Genomic DNA, 22,062 nt, shown 5'->3' with positions numbered 1-22,062 from the left:
CTAAGGAGACTTATCTTCATCAATGATTTGGTTGCCTTCTGGTACAATTTATGCGGCAAAGGCATGTTGGGTGTTGATACTTCCCCCTTTTATTTACTTGTTCTCAGAATAATAAATTGGTTTCAAAGGTGAACAATGATTTATTTATAGCATTTTTATGAACACTTGGTGTCAAGCTGTCTGATGTGTTTCAATCCATTTCAGTTGTATTTCTAATTGCTGCTCAAAGTTTTGCTTTTTTGGCTAGTTGTCTCTGAGTCCTTTTGACACAACCCTGGGGCTTTTAGACAGTGTCCTTGCTTCTGGCATGACAACATATTCTAGTCTCATCTTTCACACTTCCTGTGCCCGACTTGAAATCAGCCATTTCCCCAAAGAGTCTTGGTTTGTTTTAGTGGGAAATAGCATTTAGAGATCACAATCTTGAGCTGGGGTAGAAGGTAAAGACAAGACCTATACAGGGAATGATAAAATGAGCCGTGTGGATATTTGGGAGAACAGCATTCCAGGCAGAAGGAACAGCTGGTAGAAGTACTCTGAGGCTGGAACAGAGGAAGCAAGGAGAGGAAAGTTGTAGGAAAGAAAGTCCGAGAGTGAAGGGGAACAGGCCAGTTGGAAGGACTGTAGTTTTGCTTGGAGTGAGATGGAAGCCATTGGAGGGTTTCGAGGAGAGAAAGCCCTTTCTTTTGTTTTAGCTGAATCACTATGGGATCTGGGTTGAGATGGACTGAACAGGGCTAAGAGCAGAGTCTGGAAGAAGGGCATCACAATAAACCAGGTGAGAGATGGTGTGGCTTGGGAGCAGTGGAGGAAATGAGAACAGGTCAGATTCTGCATATATTTTGAAGATAGAAACCAAAGAATTTGCTACAAGAATTGTACTTGGATTGTGAGGATAGAGAATTCAAATGCGACTCTATGTTTTATGGTCTGAGGCATAAATGAAATTGTAACATATCATGGTAACATGACTGGCATCTCTTCTGTGCGTCGGTGCCATGTTTGTGGAGATGGGGAGGGAGGACTGACGAGGGGTCAGGCAGAGCTTCACAGAGGACTCGATAACCTGACTCATGAAGGATATGCAGGAGGACCAAAGGAACAAGAGGGGAAAGAGCATTCTGAACAGAAGGAAAACTTGTATAAATGCAGAGTCATGAAAGGACTATGGGAATTATAATTTTTTTTTTAGGCTGCAGGGACCTAAGGCAGGAAATGAGGCTAGAGAGGCAGAGAGAGACCTTACATATTACATGATAGAAATCTGAATTTTATTTTAGGAATGATAAGGAGACCAGAATATTTTAAGCCTGGGAATGACATTATCAGGTGTGCACTTTAGAAAGATCATCTACGCAGCAGAGTCAGAAGAATGAAGGTACAGAAAAAATAAAACTTTAAACATTCTAAGAATTATCAAAGACCATTTCATCATTAAAATAGGATGACTATCTTCACCTCTTTATCTCTGCGAGTGCAGTTTTTATATTTTACTTCCTATTACAAATGATTATAATTTTTTGTTTAAATTTAGAATTTGTCTTTTAAGATAAAGTCTTGGGCCTTTAAAAAGATGCACAAAAACCCTGTCTCTTTTGTAATTATTCTTGGATAAATGAAAAGTAATATTACTTAACTATCATGTTTTCATGATGCTGAGGAGGGTGTGAAGACCAGACACTGTGATTAAATTGCAGCACAAAACATGCTACTATAAAAGCAATAAATGTCAAAAGGGTCACATAAAATGAGTGGGGGGCTAAAACTATGCTTTCATTACTGTATGTTCAACTCTGATGACTTTTTCCTTTTTATGAAATGCTAATTATTATAATGAGATTTTTATCTCCCCAGCCTAACCAGAAGTTGAGCACTTTACTTGACAGTTTCTCTATGATGAAATTGAAAGAGATTGAGTCAACTGTCAAAGTCACCTTTAATCAACGATGCAGTGTCCAAGCAGAACATGAGAGGAGCCTTGGAATTCTAGTTTTGTTTGACATAGAGAACGGTTGCCCCAGGCTTGACATGCTCTGCCTCTCTTTCACCTAACCTCTCACTCACTCTGGATCCTTCCCTTGATCATTCTCTTCTCCTTCTAGCTTTGACAGTCTGTTCTCCAGTCTGTAGTTCAAAAGATGTGGACATGCTCTTTTTCAAGATTGTCTCCAAAACAATGATGCCAAGACAGTTATAAACCCATTATAAAATTGCTGGTTTTCCCTTATACCCCACTATATTACTAAAAAACAATTTTACCATAACAGGACAAATATGAAATGTTCTTTATTAGAGATAGAGTTTACTTGGCTTTGGAAGAGACATTCCTTTTTTTCCCCCCAATTACTATAATTAGTTGTTATTATGAATGCAAAATCCTGTAATTATGAACCATTTAGTAAGATAAAGAGTCTTGTTGTACAGGCCCAGATAAAGGCATCAAACATTTATTGAGCATATATAATAGGACAGGTGTGGTGCAAGGTAACAACAGAGATGCCTAAACTAAAAAATCAGCCCAGCCCTTAGTAAAAAATAAAAGTGATTGAAAGTACAGTCATGCACCAAATAACAATGCTTTGGCTTAATAACAGACCACAAACTAGTATACGAAGGTAAAAAAAAATTCCTATCGCCTAGTGATGTCATAACCACGGAAACATCATAACACAATACATTACTTAAGTGTTTGCGGTGATACTTGCATAAACACACCTACTGCACTGCCAAGTATACAAGCATAGCATGTGCAATTATGTACAGTGCATAATACTTGATAATGATAGTAAGCAACTATGCTGATTTATGTATTCAGTATACTATACTTTTTTGTTGGTATTTCAGAGTGTACTCTTTCTACTTGAATAAAAAAGTTTGCTGAAAAGCAGTATGTTGTGTTATACCAACAGCAGCCTCATGCATCTTGTGTACAGTGTCTCCTAACCTTGCATTTCTCAGAATGTATCGCCATCATTAAGCAGCGGGTGACTGTACAGCTAAGAATGCATGTTCTGTATAGAGTCAAATACAATCTTCAATAGTCACAAGTTTACTGGTTTATGTAAAGAAAACACCTTATGGTATAATTGGCTTCAGACAAAAGTTCTCATGCTGGAGAAGCAATGTAGAAGAAGCATGAACTAGGAATCAGGAACCAGATCTAGATTCCTGCTTTGCTGCTATTCATTCATTCATTCATTCATTCACTCATCAAATATTTAATGAGAGCCTACTCTTAAGTTTAGGAGAAACTGTATTAGATGCTGGGAGCACCTATCCGCTCTTCATCTTTGTGAACACGTGTGGCTTACTTTTCCACATCGCTGACCTTGGTTAGACTAGATGGCTACAGTTTCTTTCAAACCTGAAATGCTAAGGTTTCTGACAGCCTCTTGGAGGGAGAAGCTGACCAGGCAACCTGGGGGCTTGAGGACTTACCTTCCTCTCAGAGGATTAGCTCTTGCCCTGATTTCAAAATAACTTCGTAAACACAGTTTTTAAACCTTTTGGCCAGCCTCTTATCTGTATTTGGGTCATCTTGACAAAGCCCAAGTGTAGCAATTTCTGCTCAGAAGACGTTAAGAGGCGGAAGCCGTCGCCTGGAAAAAGGTGTACAACTTGCGTCAGTACAGCTAGAGAGCTGTTCCCAGTGAGCAGCCTCCGGCGCCTTCGCACCGGCCTTCCACCGAGTAACACTTCTCCGGCCACTGGCTGGTGCGTCGCTTGGAGGATCCTTTGCTCTTCGGGTCTAATAAGCCTCGTAAAAGGATTGCTCAGGGACCAGGAGTGATCAGCTTCCTGGGGCGGGAAGAACTGTCCTTGCCTCCCAGTTTTCCCAGTGGGTACCAAGGTAACAAGTTTCTTGTTATCTGGCTTCGAAATTGCAATAAGTAAAGAGCATTTTTGCTTGCAGCCAAGGTCCTTTTTTTTTTTTTTTTCCAAAGGGGGAGAATAGATTTCTGTAACAATGAGAGAAGGAAAGAGCGGGAGAGAAATATTTGAATACGAACACAGAAAGTTACAACCCTGGGAAGCCTTCTGGTAACTACGGAAATGAGCAGCCGGACTCCTCCGCCAAGGCCAATCTGTTGTTTCCAGTCAATGAAACAGAGTTAGAGGTTCCTTCCTAAACGGGCCGGCAAGCTTAGCCCCTCCCACGAGCCGGAGGGTCTGTTATATCTCTGTTCCTTGAGTACCTCTCTCACTGAGACCGACCACAGCAAGCAGAGGCGGAAAAAAAAAAGAGCAAAGAGGAAGACACAAAAGCTGCCAGTTATGGAAGATGTAAAGGGTAAGAGCAAAATTGATTTGATCCGAATCCTTAAGGACAAAAAAACAGAGGAGAAAAACAAACAAACCCAAAGCCCAGACCAAAAGCAAGTACTTGAAAGAGCAAGAGGCACAGAGCCCTAAATGAACTTTCCCACCCTCTCCTCTGAGAGGAGGCAGAGAAAGAACTTAGGGAAACTTTAAGAAGCGAGCCCCGTGGTTGCAGTCAAGGGTGGCTCTTGAGGCAGCTGAAGGGGCTCATGAATATTCATTACCATTTGTATTCAGATCTGGGTGTGTTTTTTTTTTAGAGGTAAATGACTTCTTCCGTCCCCTAGCAGTTTAAGAGGCAGCTGCCTCATTTATAGTCCAGAGTCGTCTTGCTTCGGGTCGGGACCTCAGCGAATTTGCTTGAAGATGCTGGGCTCAGTGTGCAGATTGGTTTTGTTCTCTAATTTCCTGCGTGCTTTCCTGTTGTGAAATTAGCAAAGGCTTCTCTGCAGGGAGTTAGAGAAGTTAATGTGGCTAGAAGCTGTCAACAGGACCCCGGAGTAAGCTTCTTGCAAAAGACTGAAAGCTTGGAAGAGTGTGGGAGTGTGTGTGTGTTTGGGGGGAGGCAGCGCAGAGAGGGGATGGAGGGCTGAAGAACAGTTTTATCTTGAAAAAGCAAGGCGTATTTGACTGACTATATTTAGATTTTGTCTAAAAACTACAAGAGCAGCCGGCTTTGCACAAATGGTGTGCAGTCTCTTGTCTTTTACCTCTTTTGGGCATTTTCTGCCAGGACGGAAAGCTAGCTGCTTGCCAGTCCGTGGGAGCCAGGAGGAAGCTCTGCAGAGTGTGTAGGGTTGCAAACCTTTTTTATTATCTCTAGTTTCTAATAACTCCACACGTTTTTATCACATAGAATGCGGAGGAATGAAATGAGCAACAGATTTCTCAATAAGGTTAATAATGATAGCCGTTAACATTTACTAAGTCTGTGCTGGGAGCTGTGCTAAGCATGTTACATGTGTTACTTATGACTCACATCAGTGTATGGAATGAGTGGTACGTTACCACCCCCATTTTATGGCTGATGGAGTTGAGGTAGTAGGAGAGGAGCTTTCCTTGGGATCTACAGTACGTGGTGAGTGTGGATGCAGGCAATGGACACAGCATCCGCTGGCCTTTCTATTCCTTATGCTGTTGCTCTACTCCCACCGCTCTCGCTGTGCTACTGCCCTGACACTTGATTCCAGGTTTGCAAATCCTTGAAGCTTCTGGGGCAATGCTACTGTGAAACTGCAAGGCTGGGGAGGAATTTGTGCTTTCCTGTCAAGTTCACATATTTTTTTTTCTCATTTGGTACTCATGGCCCTTCTCTATGGTAGAGCCCAGTTACTGTCATATTGCCTTTCACAGAAAAGAGAGACCGAGGCCAGGATGGGTTAGGTGACAGGAATCATACAACTAGCCTAGACCCTGCCTCTGGTTTCTAAGCTGCAGAGCAAGCCTTCTTCCCCACCCCCAGCCGCTTTCAGTTCCCCAAAAGACCTTGCTTAGTTCCTCCCTCCCAGACTGTTGCAAGGAGCTTATCTCGGCCTCTAAGGCCTGTCTCTCTTCTTCCCGTTTAGCGTGGAGCCATGCTGCCTGGGTTTGAACCCTAGCTCCATCATTTACTGACTATGTGCCTCAGTTTCCTCATCTATAAAATGAAGATAATATAATATCTACCTAATAGAGTTGTTGTAAGGACTAAATGAGGGATTCACACAAGGTTCTCAGTATAGGGCCTTATGCATATAAGTACATGCTCAATAAATGTTAGCTGTCGCAATTCCTCCTTCAGGCCTCATCTTGGTTGTTAGACTTGGCTTTTTCTTGGATGTTTCTACAACACCTCACCACTTAATGCCTACAGTGGTTTGTCATACTTGTTTACAATCCTGCCCTCTGAATTTCCTTCCCTGCCCCCCAACTATAATTTTTTAATTTACCGTTGGATCTTCAGGGTCTGGAGCAATGTTAAGCACACAATGGGCACTCAAAAATATTTATAAACTTAGTATTCTTTTACTTGATGTTCATCCAAGAGTCAGGAGGCTGGTTTAAAAGGGGACCTTTGAGTTTGCTATAGAGCTCCCGCTGGTACATACAGTTCCCGTGCAATCTGTAAAGACATCCCTCTAATCAGTGGTTCTCAACCTTCTGGCCCTTTAAATACAGTTCCTCATGTTGTGACCCAACCATAAAATTATTTTCATTGCTACTTCATAACTGTAATGTTGCTACTGTTATGAATCGTAATGTAAATATCTGATATGCAGGATGGTCTTAGGCGACCCCTGTAAAAGGGTCGTTCGACCGCCAAAGGGGTCGCGACCCACAGGTTGAGAACTGCTGCTAAGTGAATACACTGAAAAACAAAATGCATCCCCACCAGGTGGGTGATAGTCCAAGCTGATGCAGCCCCATGCCAGGGTGCTCAGTTTGGCCAGCCTAGCTCTGGCTGAACTGCAGTCCCCAATACCCCTCAGCCAGGGGACAACTGGAGATTTCAGATGCCTCATAGCACAACCTCAGTCTCTCTGAACAGAACATATGGTTCCAGAAATAATGTCTCCCCAGCCTCAGTCTTTTATAGCACAGTCTGAGACAATGGACTCTGGTATTAGAACAGCAGTTCCCAGCCTGTGGGTCACGACCCCTTTGGGGTCTAACGACCCTTTCACAAGGGTCGCCTAAGACCATTGGAAAACACATATATAATTACATACTGTTTTTGTGATTAATCACTATGTTTTAATTATGTTCAATTTGTAACAATGAAAATACATTCTGCATATCAGATATTTACATTACGATTCATAACAGTATCAAAATTACAGTTATGAAGTAGCAACGAAAGTAATTTTATGGTTGGGGGTCACCACAACATGAGGAACTGTATTGAAGGGTTGCGGCATTAGGAAGGTTGAGAACCACTGTATTAGAAGAAAACAAACACTATAAAGGTTGGCACTGGGTAAAATCTGAAGTACATTACAATTGCTTCTAGCACCCTCGCTTTCTTCACCCTGGCATACCTTCAAACCAATTTGACAAATATTATTGTGTCTACCATTTGTAAGTCCCTGTGCCAGATGTGTGGGATATAAACAGTTTGCTTACAGTCTAGTGGGAAAGACAGACATATATACAAACAACTCTAATTGAATCCAGTCTTTATGAAGTGCTAGTAATAATAGCAGACATTGATTTAGTATTTACTATATGCCAGGCACTGTAATTATTTTATGCATTGTTTCATGTAATCTTCAGAATATACCTATGATTATAGGTTTCTGCATCTCACAGCTGTGAAGGGAAGTTATGTGGCCTAGGTCACACAGCTAATAATAGACAGAGGGGGAATTTAGACCTATATTGTTAGGCTGCAAAGCCTGGGTTCCTAATGCATTAAGTTCTCCTACCTCCTTAAGAGCTGTAATACAGGTCTAAAGAAAATGCCACGAGAAACAATAGGGAGTGATGATTTCTGAGAAAACTCCTCAAAGGATGGGACACTTCAGTGGTTCTAGAGCAGTGGTTCTCAACCTTCCTCATGCCGCGACCCTTCAATACAGATCCTCATGTTGTGGTGACCCCCAACCATAACATTATTTTCGTTACTACTTCATAACTGTAATTTTGCTACTGTTATGAATCATAATGTAAATATCTGACATGCAGGATGTATTTTCATTGTTACAAATTGAATATAATTAAAGCATAGTGATTAATCACAAAAACAATATGTAATTATATATGTGTTTTCTGATGGTCTTAGGCGACTTCTGTGAAAGGGTTGTTCGACCCCCAAAGGGGTCACGACCCACAGGTTGAGAACTGCTGCTCTAGAAAGCTGAGTAGAGTCTGGTGCCGCCAACAAGCCCCTTCCTAGTCCAAGCAATGCTTACAGATCTTTTCTCTCTCCTTTACTGAAACCACAGCCCAGATTTAAGAGTAAAAAGCTCTTGCCCTAGCCGGTTTGGCTCACTGGATAGAGCGTTGGCCTGGGGACTGAAGAGTCCCAAGTTCGATTCCGGTCAAGGGCATGTACCTTGGTTGTGGGCACATCCCCAGTAGGGGGTGTGCAGGAGGCAACTGATTGATGCTTCTCTCTCATCGATGTTTCTGACTCTCTATCCCTCTCCCTTCCTCTCTGTAAAAAAATCAATAAAATATATTTTTTAAAAAAGAGTAAAAAGCTCTTTCAGCTTTTCCAAGTTCTGAACAGGGAACCTATTAACACGTCTGGCCTGGAGATTTGAAGGCAGAAGTCGGAAGTGTAGTCCCAGCTATAAAGGGTTAGTGGATTATCAGACATGTAATCCACTAACCCTTTACAAAGCAATTAGCTGCTGCATATTAAATTATTTCCTCATGCTTATCTTGCATGGTCATTAGACACATTCAGTAAATAGTTTTTAGAAATGTCAGTTGTGGGTCTTGCTTTTACTTGGCTACACTGCATTTTAAGAGTATCTTCTCAGTAGCAAGGGCAAAATTGAGGGCAGCCCTAGTGGTGAGAAATCATCATCTATCCTTTGGCCCCTTGAGCGTGGCCACGAAGTTTCAATAACACTGTATGTGCGCACCCGCGTGTGGTATTTTGTAGAAGAGCCACACTCAAGTGGCTGCAGTTTGCCGACCACTGATCTACTAGCCTCTTGGTGGTTTGATGAAGTGCCGAAGTGTAGAGGCACTCGCTCGGTCTTGGTGAATGTGGCTGAATGCTCTGAGGCAGTGTTTCTCAAACTTTAACACGTGTATCATTGGGGATCTTGTCAAAATGCAGATTCTGATCCAGTAGCTCTGGGGTGGGGCCGGAGATTCTGCATTCTAACGAACTCAAGTGATGGTCATGCTGCCCTTCCTTAGGCCACACTTTGACTAGCCATGTAATAGGGTCATTGCATGCTTTAACCTCAGGGCTTATTTTGGTACCAAATGACCAATCCCTATCCTAGAAATCACTTGGAGTCTCTGATCAGCTATGTCCTTGCAGGATAATGGGAAGCCTAATTCATTCGTTTGTTCATTTGTTTGTTTGTTCAGTCATTATATGCCCAGAACAGGTAGTTGAGCCCCTAATTTGCCATACGGGAAACAAGTCTGAATCTTTTTCACACAAATTATTACACAAAGAAGGCCCTGTGTTGGTTTTCCCAAACATCTCCCCTCTTTCTCCAAGGCTCCAAGTTTCCTAAGCTGCTTTCATTCCCTCCTCCGACCTGAACAGCACTGGAGCAGTGCTACCTCCCGAGCCCTTTGCTGGGTGCTTGGAGGTCCAGGGACCTGGGGCAGCAGGGACCCAAGGGCTCCGAGACTGGGAGCAGCGTGCCTGGGCATTGTCTCCACGCTGCAGAAGTAAAGTGGGAAATGTCCTAGGTACAAAGACCGAGCAAGTGCCTCTACACTTCGGCACTTCCATCAAACCACCAAGAGGCTAGATCAGTGTCCCAGGAGGTGAGAGAGGACTGAGGGAATTTCTTTAGGTTTGGAAAATTGAAGGAATTATGAGGAAAAAATAAGTTGGAGAAAAGAAGACGGGAGAATTTGCATAGCATGTTTTCATCCTGCAGTTTTTGTGTTAGAATATAAAAATGACGTTGGAGACCCAGGAACAATGGCAGCACACACCCTACATACAGAGGTATTTCCTTTTGATTCATAGGAAGAATGTGGACAATTCCTTCATGTCTGAGAGGGTGTTGTTTCCTTTTGATTCATAGGAAGAATGTAGACAATTCCTTCATGTCTGTGAGGATGTAAGTAATATGGCATATGTTCATTAAAGAAAATATGAAAATATAAATTAGGGGAGAGAAGAAAAAAATCACTTGTAATAATACTTTGGTGTATTTCCTTGCAAGTCCTTTTACTATGCGGGGGTGTTCTCTCTTTCAGCATTTACTTGACTAAAACCTTGAAAATTTATGAGATGGCATTGTGATCATTAGGCTGCATATACGTACAATTGAAAAGCCTGGCTTTTAGTGTAACAGGGAAGCACGAGTCCTTTCCATGTTAGAGCATAGTCTTCGTTAGCATAATTTTTATAGTTACAGCATTCATTTAAATATTCCCCTGTTGCCCCTAGCCAGTTGCTCAGTGGATAGAGCTTCGGCCTGCGGATTGAAGAGTCCTGGGTTCCATTTTGATGACGGGCATGTACCTCGGTTGCAGGCTCCATCACAGCCCCAACCAGGGGCTGTGCTGGAGGCAACCAATCAATTTGTCTCTCTCACATCGATGTTTCTGTCTCTCCCCGCTCCCTACCATTCTAAGAAAAAAAAAAATCAATGGAAAAATATCCTCTGGTGAGGATTAACAAAAATAATAAACAGAAAAGATTCCCCTGTTGTTGAACGTTTAGGTTGTTGCCTTTTCCAGTAAACATCTTTGTGCATGGCGTTGTTCCATATACAGGCTTGCATGCTGAGGACAGAGTCCCAAAAGTAGAATTACTGAATTAAAATTTGTAAATGTTTTTTAAAGTTCCTGATTACTATTGCCAAGTTACTACTATCCCTAAGAGTAGATCTTTCATGTTTCCACAAGCAGGACCTGTTTTGCTGAATTTCTGAGTTTTGGTATTTTTGATCTTGTTTTTTAAACAATCTTATCTACCTTGATGTTGTTTTAGTTTGTATTTCTTTAATTACCAGTAAATTTGACATTTTCCACATAATGTGCTGCTTCTTTTATGTCACTTTACATCCCTTGCCTGTTTATTATTTATTTGGATTTTATGTTTTTAAATTAATTTATGTGAGCGCTTCATAAAATAAAGATATTCAAGTTTTTTGGCCATAATTGCTTTTCTGAATCTTCTCTGAGTATTTTTATGCAGAAACATATAGTTAAGAATAGAGCCATTACATTTTTATATGTGATGTTGTAGCTTTCAAAGTAGTTTAATATTGCATTTTTTAAAAATAAGTTTTTATTGATTTCAGAGAGGAAGGGAGAGGGAGAGAGAGATAAAAACATCAATGAGGAGAGGGAATCATGGATCAGCTGCCTCTTGCAAGCCCTACACTGGGGACCTCCTGGTTCATAGGTCGACGCTCAACCACTGAACCACATTGGCCAGGCTAACAGTGCATTTTTATTGTCTCCTTAATCCAGGATAATACTTCTTAAAGTTCCAAGTGATTGTTATTTTGTTTAAACCATTAATTGTAATTAATTTTATTTCATAATAGAGAATATAGCTTTATAATTTCCGAGGACAATTAGCTTTCAACCTGAATGTCTTTTTCTGTTCTCTATTCCTGATGTTTATACTCTTCACAATAGCGTAACTCAGCATAGACTTCCTTTCATAAATTTTGCCTCAAATATGGTAAACCTGCTTGATTTCTAAATTCAGGACTTTTTAGGAGCAAGAAAGATTTCTCTTGTCATAACTTTGATCAATGTTTCTGCTTTGTTTTTCCTTTTTAGGAACCTATTATTTGGATTTCTTATCTTTAAAACTTTCTTTTCCTTTTCTTTTTCTCTTCCTCTTCCTCTTTCCTTTCTTCTCTTCTCTTCTCTTCTCTTCTTTTCTTTTCTTCTCTTCTTTTCTTTTCTTTTCCCTCCTTCCTTCCTTTCCCTCATTTACTTTTCTTTGTATTCTGAGAATATTTTCCCAAGATTGTACTCTACATCACTGATTCAATTTTCCTTAATTATCTCCAATATAAACTTTCATTCAGTTACAGTGTTTTTGGTTTCCATGAAATCTTTTAATCTTAGTTTACTCTGTTCTCACAGCAATATCCTCTTGTGTCTAACTAAAAAATAAACAAAGGAAGATTTCCCATTCTTTCCTACATCATATCTATTTTGGAGGAAAGCTTTTCCCCTTGTTCTTCCTACTCTATTGCAAAATGTATCTAATCTAACCCCTTATCCTGGAAAAAAAAAGAAATTCCTTTTGTGTGTGTGCAAATGAACATATGAATTTTCATCTTATTCTAACAAGACTTAAGGAAGAATTTGGGGAGATTCATTACTATCCAGTATTAGAGAGGGTTGGAATGCATCTCCTAACCTTGGCTCCCTCAGATTCTGTTTGCATCCTGGAAGAATGCAATCACCACATGCTAGATTCCTCTTCTATGTGGGAGAAGACAGTCTTCTAGCCAAAAAAGCTCATTCAGATCCAAGAAAGAAAAAAGTCCTGTCACCATATAGCCATGTTTCAATGCTTCGGAGGACAGAGAGGCTAGGACTGTCAGAATTCTGTCAGTCTTGTTGTACAGAGACATAAAGATGTTCAGGAAGGAACCTTCTCTGGGTCCATTTTCTTGCTTTTGCCCCTTTCCCACTGAGAGCCAACCTCTGTTGAACTGGGAAGTTAACTCCTGTTTCATTTAGTGCCTTGCCCAAGTAATGCCTTTTGTTGGAGATCACTTGTCAAGTCTCTTTATACTCATGGTGGACACATGGCTGCCAGTTCCACACAGAGGCAACAACCAACTGGACACATGGCTGCCAGTTCCACACAGAGGCAACAACCAACACCCAAACAAACAAAACAAAGAAAGACAAAACAGCAAGCCCAGGGTTTCCCAAAGAGTTCCCATCCTGCTCTGCTGCTCTTCTCCCATAGTGCACCTTTGTTGTTCCCAAGCTAATGGGTGCTGGGAGGGCCAACTAAGTCCTCTACTTACTTGGCCCTGGTCATGCTGCTGTGTCTCAGAAGAGGCGATACTGGCCATTAATACCATTTCTTAATTCTAATGCATTTTATTTGGAGGGAAAAAAAACCCATTTCTTTTAAGATACAGATGTAAATTTTCACAAGAATGTGGGAGGGTGTGGCAAAGTATTTTCTTTTATGTTATCATTATACTCAGTGGTCCTAAGATTTGGCTTTATGAATCTGGTATTGGAGGAAATGAACCAAGTAGTTAATGAGCATTGGGGGGAGACAAGTATTGGGCTCCTGCAATGGTCCAGTAGGTGAGAGACGATGGATACTGCACCTAAGGCATTAAATGGGGGACGGATGGGAGGGACTGGATTTAGACAATATTCCCGAGGTAGAGGGTTAGGTGGTATGTTGGGAGGTAAAGAGAGAAAGATGTCAAGATATTTTCAAGTTTAGATTTGGATTACTGGGTCAATAAATGTTTATATATAAGGCTGGGAATAGGGGAGGGGTGTAGATTTGGCAGGGGAGGAGGGAGATAAGTTCATCCTAGAACATGCTCAACCTGAATATTTATAAGAAGACATCAAGGAAGATATATTCTGTTGGTTGCTAGAAATTTGGGTCTAGAGCTTGGAGAGGTCTGGTGGAAATTGAGAGATAATGGGAGCTGGAGTTGGAGCATGGAGTCAGTGGTTAAAAGTATGGGCATGGATAAGTCACCCTGGGAAGTATAGAAAATGAAAACAAAGAGGATGAAGAATGGGACCTATGGAAATGCCAATATTAATAAAAGGATGGGAAGAGAAAGAACTTAAGAAAAGAAATTCAGAAAGAGTGCTAGAAAGGTAGTTGCTCAAGAAAGCCAAGGAGAGAGTCTGAACCTTGTAGCCAAGGGAAAGGGTATTTTGAGAAAAGTATCAAGAAGTTCCAGAGTTGTAGAATAGGCAAGACAGAAAATGAGAATTTTCTCCTCTTTGAGCATACTTCCTCCTGCAGTCTACCCCTACCCCACAATGTAATTAATGTGCTTGGGAATTGAGATGCATTTTATAATGTTTCCTACCCACAGTTTCTTTATCCCCCCACCCACAAAAGAACTCCCCAAAACTCTAAAGGTACATTTTAAAGTGGGATAAATACTGTATGGTGATTGTGTTTGAAAATTTGGAGCTTATAGTGTCCTTGGTGAAAACAGATTTATTTAGCCATATTAAGAGGTTAAAGAGCAGACGTTAAGAAAGTAGGAGCAGTGAGTTGGTGGAGGGATGAAGAGAGCTGACTTGTGGGATGAGTCAGATCAAGGAAAGAATGTTAAGGCTAGAGTGAACTTGCTTATGTTTGATAGATAAGAGCCAGCAAAAAGGAGATGTACTCATCATTCAACAAATATTTGTTGAGCAAAGAGTATGTGTCAAGCCCTTTTCTAGGCACTGAGGATACAGCAGGAAACAAAACAAAATCTGTAACCTCATAGGACTTATATTCTAGGTGGAAGGGATACAGACAATAAGCCAAAAAATAAAAGTAAAATGTATGGCATATTATGTGATGATAAGTACTAAGGAGAAAATTAAAGCAGGGAAAGGGGAATAAGAAATGTTGGGAGATTACAATTTTAGAAAGGATGGTAAAATAGAAGGTGATTTAAAAAATATTTTTATTGATTTCAGAGAGAAGGGAGAGGGAGAAAGAGATGGAAACATCAATGATGAGAGAGAATCATTGATTGGCTGCCTCCTGCACACCCTGTACTACATATCAAGCCCGGGCATGTGCCCTTGACCGGAATCAACCTAGGACCCTTCAGTCCGCAGGCCGATGCTCTATTCACTGAGCCAAACCCACTAGGGCTATAAGGTGATTTTGAAGGAAGACTTAAAGAGGTGAAGATGTGACTGTCTCCAGGAAGTACATTCCAGACAAGCAAGTCAAAAGTCCTGAAGAGAAATTAGATGTTTAAGAAACAGCAGGGAAGCCATGTTGCTGGGTTGAAGAGAGCAAGGAAGTGAGAGCTGAGAGATGGTTTTGGTCTAAACAGATCTTCTCTAGTGCCTTGCAGACCACTGATTAGCCTTTGCATTTCTAGATGGTGGAATAGGAAACCACTGTGGGTTTTGAGCCCAGGAGTAATTTGATCCAATTTGCATTTTAATAGGAACATGCTAGCTGCATATAAAGGATAAACCAAAAGGGGGCAAGGGCAGAAGGGGAGAGACCAGTTGGGAGAGAACTTCAGTAATGCAGGTGAGAGATGATTGTATCTAATTCTAGGTGGTAGCAGAAGCAGTGAGAAGTGATTGGATTTGGATCTATTCTGAAGACAGAGCTGATGGTATTTTCTGACAGAATCTGGCTGGGACACAAAGGGAAAAGGAAACTGACTCCAAGGTTTGGGGCCTTACAAGAAACTGAACGGTAGAGTTGCATTGAGCTGAGATGGAAAGACTGTAGGAGGAACAGGTTTGAATAGGAAGATTAGGATCTCAGTTTGGATGCTTTAAGTTTGAGATGCCTATTTGATAAGAAATGCCTATTTGACATGGAGATTTTGAATTGAGTAGATGAATATATAAGTCTGGAGTTAAATTTTGGTCATCAGGTGGTGCTTAAACTCAGTGAGGCTGGATTTCAATGTAATGAAACTGGATGAGATCACCAAAGGAATGAGTGTACATAGAAAAGAAGTTTCAAGTACTGAGCCTTGAAGTCTGGGGACAAGAGGAGAAACCATCCAAGACGACAGAGAGAGAGGGGGGTGGGGAGTTGGGCTGTGGGGTTGTAAACCAGAATAGGATGGTGTAAACTGGGAACCAACTAAAGAGAATTACATGAAGAGGAAGTGGTCAGTTGAGTCTAATGCTGCTCATGGGTCATATCAGGTGAAACTGCAAACTGACCAGCGAATTTAGCACAGTGGAAGTTGATGATGATCTTGATAGGCGCACTTTTGGTGGCATGCTGGGAGCAAAATTCTCACTGGAGTTAATCCTTTGCTCCCGCCTCCCTTTCTGTCCCCCTCCTGTCTCCCTGAACCAAGGAGAAATAAGTGGCATCTGAAGAACGATTTAGTGTGAGGGAGGAATGGTTCCTCAAAGGAAATTCAGAGTCGTAGTACCAGAAGGGGAAATGGATTCCTGGCAGACAATACAGCAATGTTCATGTCAGCTAGAAATAGCCTATTTCTGTCCTGTGTATCCTTTTTACAGCCTCTACCATAAGCTATCTGTGAAATGTTTTAGGAATGGAAACTTTTTTTTTAAAAATATATTTTATTGACTTTTTACAGAGAGGAAGGGAGAGAGAGATAGAGAGTTAGAAACATCGATGAGAGAGAAACATCGATCACCTGCCTCCTGCACAACTCCCACTGGGGATGTGCCCGCAACCCAGGTACATGCCCTTGACCGGAATCAAACCTGGGATCTTTCAGTCTGCAGGCCGACTCTCTATCCACTGAGCCAAACCGGTTTCGGCAGGAATGGAAACTTTTATGGGAAGGTGTGTAGCCTGCTGCTGAAAGACCATCCACATTGCAAACATTTTCTGTGAAAGAAAAGCAAGAGGCCCTAGGGCCAGGAAGTGCATCTTTCACAAATGAGTCTTTCCCAGTGAGCTTCATCCAGGACTTAGCAGGGGTGGGCAAACTTTTTGACTTGAGGGCCACAATGAGTTCTTAAACTGGACCGGAGGGCCGGAACAAAAGCATGGATGCAGTGTTTGTGTGAACTAATATAAATTCAAAGTAAACATCATTACATAAAAAGGTACGTTCTTTTTTTTTTGGTTTGTTTTATTCATTTCAAACGGGCCGGATCTGACCCGCGGGCCGTAGTTTGCCCCTGGCTGACTTAGAGTGTGAAGACAGCCCAAATTCAGGCCCCAACCTATTGTTGCATTCCCCAAACTTGCCTTATGGTTTCAGAGGGTATATCTGTTTGCAAAACCCAATGGTTTGGAAGACTTTATACTTACAGGGAATCTAGAGTCGAGCAGGAGTAGGAAATCACTATTTAAAGGTGGTCCAGGTATATCTGCATTGGGCATTTCAAAAAGACTCACTGAATGTTAATGCTGGAAGAAACTTGAGTCTTCTCAAATCTCTTCACTAAGATAAAATTAATTATGATTGCTATCTTTTAAAATTACATAAATAATACAATTTTATTATAGAAAATTTAGAATATATAAAGAGCAAATAAGAAAATAAAACTTCTCTGTAAGTTTACTATCATAACCCTTTGTCATGGAACTTCCCAGTTATTCTCTTATCCTCCTCTCTCCTACTTTTTATTATTTATTATTATTTTCTAAAAATTTTGGGCTATGTTATGCATACTGATTGTAATCTTCCATTTTACTTTATAATTTGTCATGACAATCGGATGGCTTTAACCGCATAATTTTTAATTGCTGCAGATAGTATTGCATCATTTGAACATATACCAATATTTAACTGTTTCCTTTTGTGGAACATATGGAAAATTTCCAAATATTTTACTGTTATAAATAACTGCTTGTGGATTGATCTCAGTGCATGTCTTTGAAGATTTCTTTAGGACAAGTTCCTAAAAGTAGAATTTCCAAATTGCTCTCTAAATTACAGTAGGTATGTGAGCAACAGAAACACTGAAGTCTTGAGTTGGGAAGGAGTGTGCCCAACTTGCCCAGCCGGTCTGTGGCTGAGTGAGTTTTGGAGCACAACTCCTCTGCCTTTTAAAAGACCCTTTTTCTTGATAACGTGCTTCCTGTTTCATTTAACTCTCTTGCTATTGATGTCTCGTAGGACTCCTTGGACCTTGATGACATATAATTTTTTCCTGCAAACTCTGTGGCTCCCACTCATGCTGGGCTGGTTCTGTAATTCATCCGTGGGCATAATTTGAACAATTAGAGATAGACATTTTGTTTCCATGAGAGAAGATGGTGTTCCTCAGATACTTTCCCCCTTTTGTGCTATAAATGTTGCCAGTGTTAGTCAAGCGCTACCACCCCTTGGACATTCCCTCATACACTTGAAGCATTTCTGAGGTTTCCTTAACTTCTTTTTAACCTTTTTGGTTATGTATTTTTGCTCCAAAAACCCTACCTCACAGTAGTACTTCTCTATAGGAAGGCCATCTCTCAGTGGATTCCAGTGATTGACTCCCCATCATACCTAGCTGTAGTTCACTTTGACTCACCCCAACCCATCCAACCAGGCTGTGTGAGGTAGTGGGGAATGAAGGAACTTTTCTCTACCCTTCCAGTTTCTTCTGTCTGGTCTGATAACTAAATCAACATGAGAGAGCTTAACAAGAGAAAATAATTAAATTAAATTACATACAAACATTTGGAGACCCCACATACATGAGAGGTGCAGAAACAGAAAAGTAAAATGAGGTATATATGGCATTCTGAGCTAAGGATGAGACAAGGCATGTTAGGATTCAGAGGGGAGGAAGATCATTCTCAGGACGATAAGAAGAGCAGATATTCAGTAATTATATGTTTGCCTTGCACTATAGGTAGGTCACAAGAAGTTATTTCTGGTAATGACTCTTATTATGGGAAAGGCCCCTAATTTAAGTTCTTTAAGAGAGAGGTAAAAGTTTCCCATGAGCCTATAGGGTCTTGACAGCCTTCAGCTCAAAATAATCCACATGCCAAAACAGCAGATCTTACCCAGCTGGTGTTGCTCAGTGGTTGAGCATCGACCTGTGAAGCAGGAGGTCACAGTTCGATTCCTGATCAGGGCATGTGCCCAGGTTGTGAGCTTGATCCCCAGTGGAGGGCGTGCAGGAGGCAGTTGATCGATAATTCTCTCTTACTGATGTTTCTATCTCTCTCTCTCCCTCTTTCTTCCTCTCCAAAATCAATAAAAATATATTTAAAAACAAACAAAAAATAATCCTGGCTCATCTTAAGGAGGCCTGCTCCGAGCACCTTTAGCAGAAGCACAGCAGGGCATCCCGTTAGAGCAGGTTGTCCTGATAGCTCTTCCATAACTGGAAGCTTTTAAAAGGCAATAGCATTTGGCCAATTCTTAACCTATAATAACTTCCCCAATTTTTCAAATATATTCCTTAGTCTTAACCAGCCGTGGGCAAACTACGGCCCGCGGGCCAGATCCGGCCTGTTTGAAATGAATAAAACTAAAAAAAAAAAAAAAGTACCTTTTTATGTAATGATGTTTACTTTGAATTTATATTAGTTCACACAAACACTCCATCCATGCTTTTGTTCCGGCCCTCCGGTCCAGTTTAAGAACCCATTGTGGCCCTCAAGTCAAAAAGTTTGCCCATCCCTGGTCTTAACCATTTGAAATGGACAGTTTTGTAGGTCAAAAACTGTCAATTATTGACAATATCTTAAGATTCATCCTAATATGTAAAATGATCCTAGATGTCAAGAATATGCTATAGAAAATATCCCACTTTATCCTCAAGAAAAATTCTGGAAGGCCTGCCATGATTCCCAAGCATCCAATCAGGGCTACATTTCTCACATAACAAAAAGCAAAGTTGTTTTTTAATCTTCAACCAAGGATACTTTCCCCATTGCTTTGTAAGAGAGAGTGGAAGAGCAGGAGTGAAGTTGAGAGAGGGAGGGAGAGAGAAACATAGATGTGAGAGTCACATTGATTGGTTCCCTCCCGCATGCACCTGGACCCGGCTGGGGATAGAATCTGCAACCCAGGTACGTGCCTCTTGACTGAGAATAGACCCCATGACCCTTTGGTGCACAGGTCGACACTATAACCACCGAGTCACCCAGGCTAGGGCAAATATCAAATTTTTTTTATTTAAAAATGTCCTTTGTTGCTGAAAAGATGGAGGAAATTAATATTTCCAAATTATTGGTGGGAGTGCAATGAGTGAACTTTCCTAGAGGGAAATTTGAATATTATTATTATTTAAAAAGTCCACATTCTGACCCAGTACATCTTTGAGAACCTAGGTAGGGCAGCCTGGATGCATGTATAGATGTACCCACAGGATATTTATTAGAGCATTGTTTGTAATAGTGAACAACTGGAAATAACCTAAAGCAATATATGTCCATACATAAAACAATGATCAAGTGATGTAAAAGAGTTTCCAATAACAAGAGAAATAAGCATTGTTAAGAGAAAAACAAATTATGAAGTTGAATAACCAAGACCCATTTTGTAAAAAGAAAATAAATGTAGGTATTAAATATGCACAGGAGGAAGACTAGCAGGATATACAGTGAAATACTAAAAATACTTTATGGGTAATTAAATGAGAGTGCATTTTATTTTTCTTCTTTTTTAAAAAAAAGTATATTTTATTTATCTTAGAGCGGAAGGGAGAGGGGGAGAGAGATAGAAACATCAATGATGAGAGAGAATCATTGATCGGCTGCCTCCTGCACACCCCTTACTGGGGATTGAGCCCACAGCCCAGACATGTGTCCTTGTTCGGAATAGAACCTGGGACCCTTCAGTCTGCAGACCAACGCTCTATCCATTGAGCCAAACCAGCTAGGGCTATTTTTCCTCTTTCATGCTTTAATGTATTTTCCAAATCTTTAATAGTGAGCATATAATCGTTTTGTAATCACAAAAAAATTAGTTTTATATAGAAAACTTTGTCATGGAAATATTTTAAAAAATATATTTTTTATTAATTTTAGAAAGAGGAAGAGAGAGAGAAACATCAATGTGAGAGAGAAGCATTGAGTGGTTGCCTCTTGTACGTACCCCAAATGCCCTCTTCCTCCCATATGCTCTGACCAGGAATTGAACTAGTGACCTTTGGATCCATGGGAAGACCTTATCAACCAGGGCTGTCATGGAAATATTTTAATGTTAAATGGAAAACACCTCCTTTCAACAATACTAATTGACTAGTAAAAAATTAAGCATGTTTAGAATAAATATGTGAAACAGTAAATTATGTGTTAGCTTTATTTTAAATTTTCAAATAAAATTTGGGTGTTAATTCTCACAAATCTAGAAATATCAGATGTCTCTTTGCTTTCTGAGAACCAATGCTGTAACAGAATATTTAAAAATGAAATATGAATAGCCTAGAAAAAAAATTAATTCCTCACAAAAGGAAATACACCTGAATTTGAAATAACAAAAGTGGGTGAAAATAAGAATGAAATTGGAATGAGGAAATTATCTTGGATTAAAAAAAAAGATGTGTTTACAACTCTGAAAACGATTAAACTCTTGGGATATCAACTTATTAAAATTGGCAGCGATTTTCCTCTGTCTGCCTTGTAAATGAAGTTTTCTAGCAATGACAATAGCTCCATTAGGGGGCATGAAATCAAACAATAGTCTCAAAGTAGAACAGACCTTGATAATTACTTAGTTTAGTGGCTCCTGGATTTTTTAAATTGATGGACTGGCAGAATCTTTTAAAAAAAAATACTAATATTAATTTTTACCAAAGTGATACATGCATATACAGGTTGGGGCAAAAGTTGGTTTATAGTTGTAAGCGAGTTTATTCTTATATTTATTAATTATTGTTTTATTTTCCATACAAACTGTAAACCTAATTTTGCTATGTAATTAAAAGTCAAGTTTAATAAGTCACAATAAAGAACAGCCTTCACCTGTCCCATTACTTTCTACCTTATGTCTACCCTTAAGTCCTATTCTCTGGAGTAGCCACTTTTAATCTTTTTAGGATTTCTTCTGGTATTTGTGCTTGCACTGCTAATTTAGATGTTGCTTGTTGCTTTCATATTGTGGTAGCTGAGTACTTTGCTTTCTTACATTATTTCCCCAGGGGTTGCCCTCTCCACACCATTTCTATATAGTGATATCACAATTTTCAGTTAATTCAATATCTAGTGTTTACCTTATCATGTCTAGGTAAGTATTGTTTGTACCTTAGATTTCCTTTCCTGTATGACTTTTTATTTTTACTGGCATTATTAATAAGGCCTCATTTCTTCACCTGCTTAGTTTTCCATGTTTCTATTAGTAATTTTTTTTATAAATCCTTCAATATAATTTCTTGTATAGTCAGCAATCTTTTTATTATCCTTCTTTTCTATTATTTTTTTTGTTTGTTAATCCTTTTGTTTTGTTTTGTTGTTTGTTAATGGATATTTTTCCATTGATTTTTAGAGAAAGTGGAAGGAGGGGAAAGGGTGAG

General features: G+C 40.1%; 1 protein-coding gene across 1 annotated transcript in view; it reads left to right on the top strand.

Moving 5' to 3' along the window:
• Positions 1–2,985: 2,985 nt before the first annotated feature.
• The window catches only part of ENTPD1 (ectonucleoside triphosphate diphosphohydrolase 1), a 93,128-nt gene continuing 74,051 nt past the window's right edge, over positions 2,986–22,062 (top strand). Inside the window, exon 1 of the mRNA XM_015559390.1 lies at positions 2,986–4,291. Coding sequence (XP_015414876.1) covers positions 4,276–4,291 — 16 coding nt within the window. The 5' untranslated portion in view covers positions 2,986–4,275. The remainder of the gene's footprint in view (positions 4,292–22,062) is intronic.

Source organism: Myotis davidii, unplaced genomic scaffold (assembly GCF_000327345.1).
Source record: "Myotis davidii unplaced genomic scaffold, ASM32734v1 scaffold332, whole genome shotgun sequence".
NCBI lineage: Eukaryota > Metazoa > Chordata > Mammalia > Chiroptera > Vespertilionidae > Myotis > Myotis davidii.
This window is presented reverse-complemented; position numbering and strand designations above follow the sequence as displayed.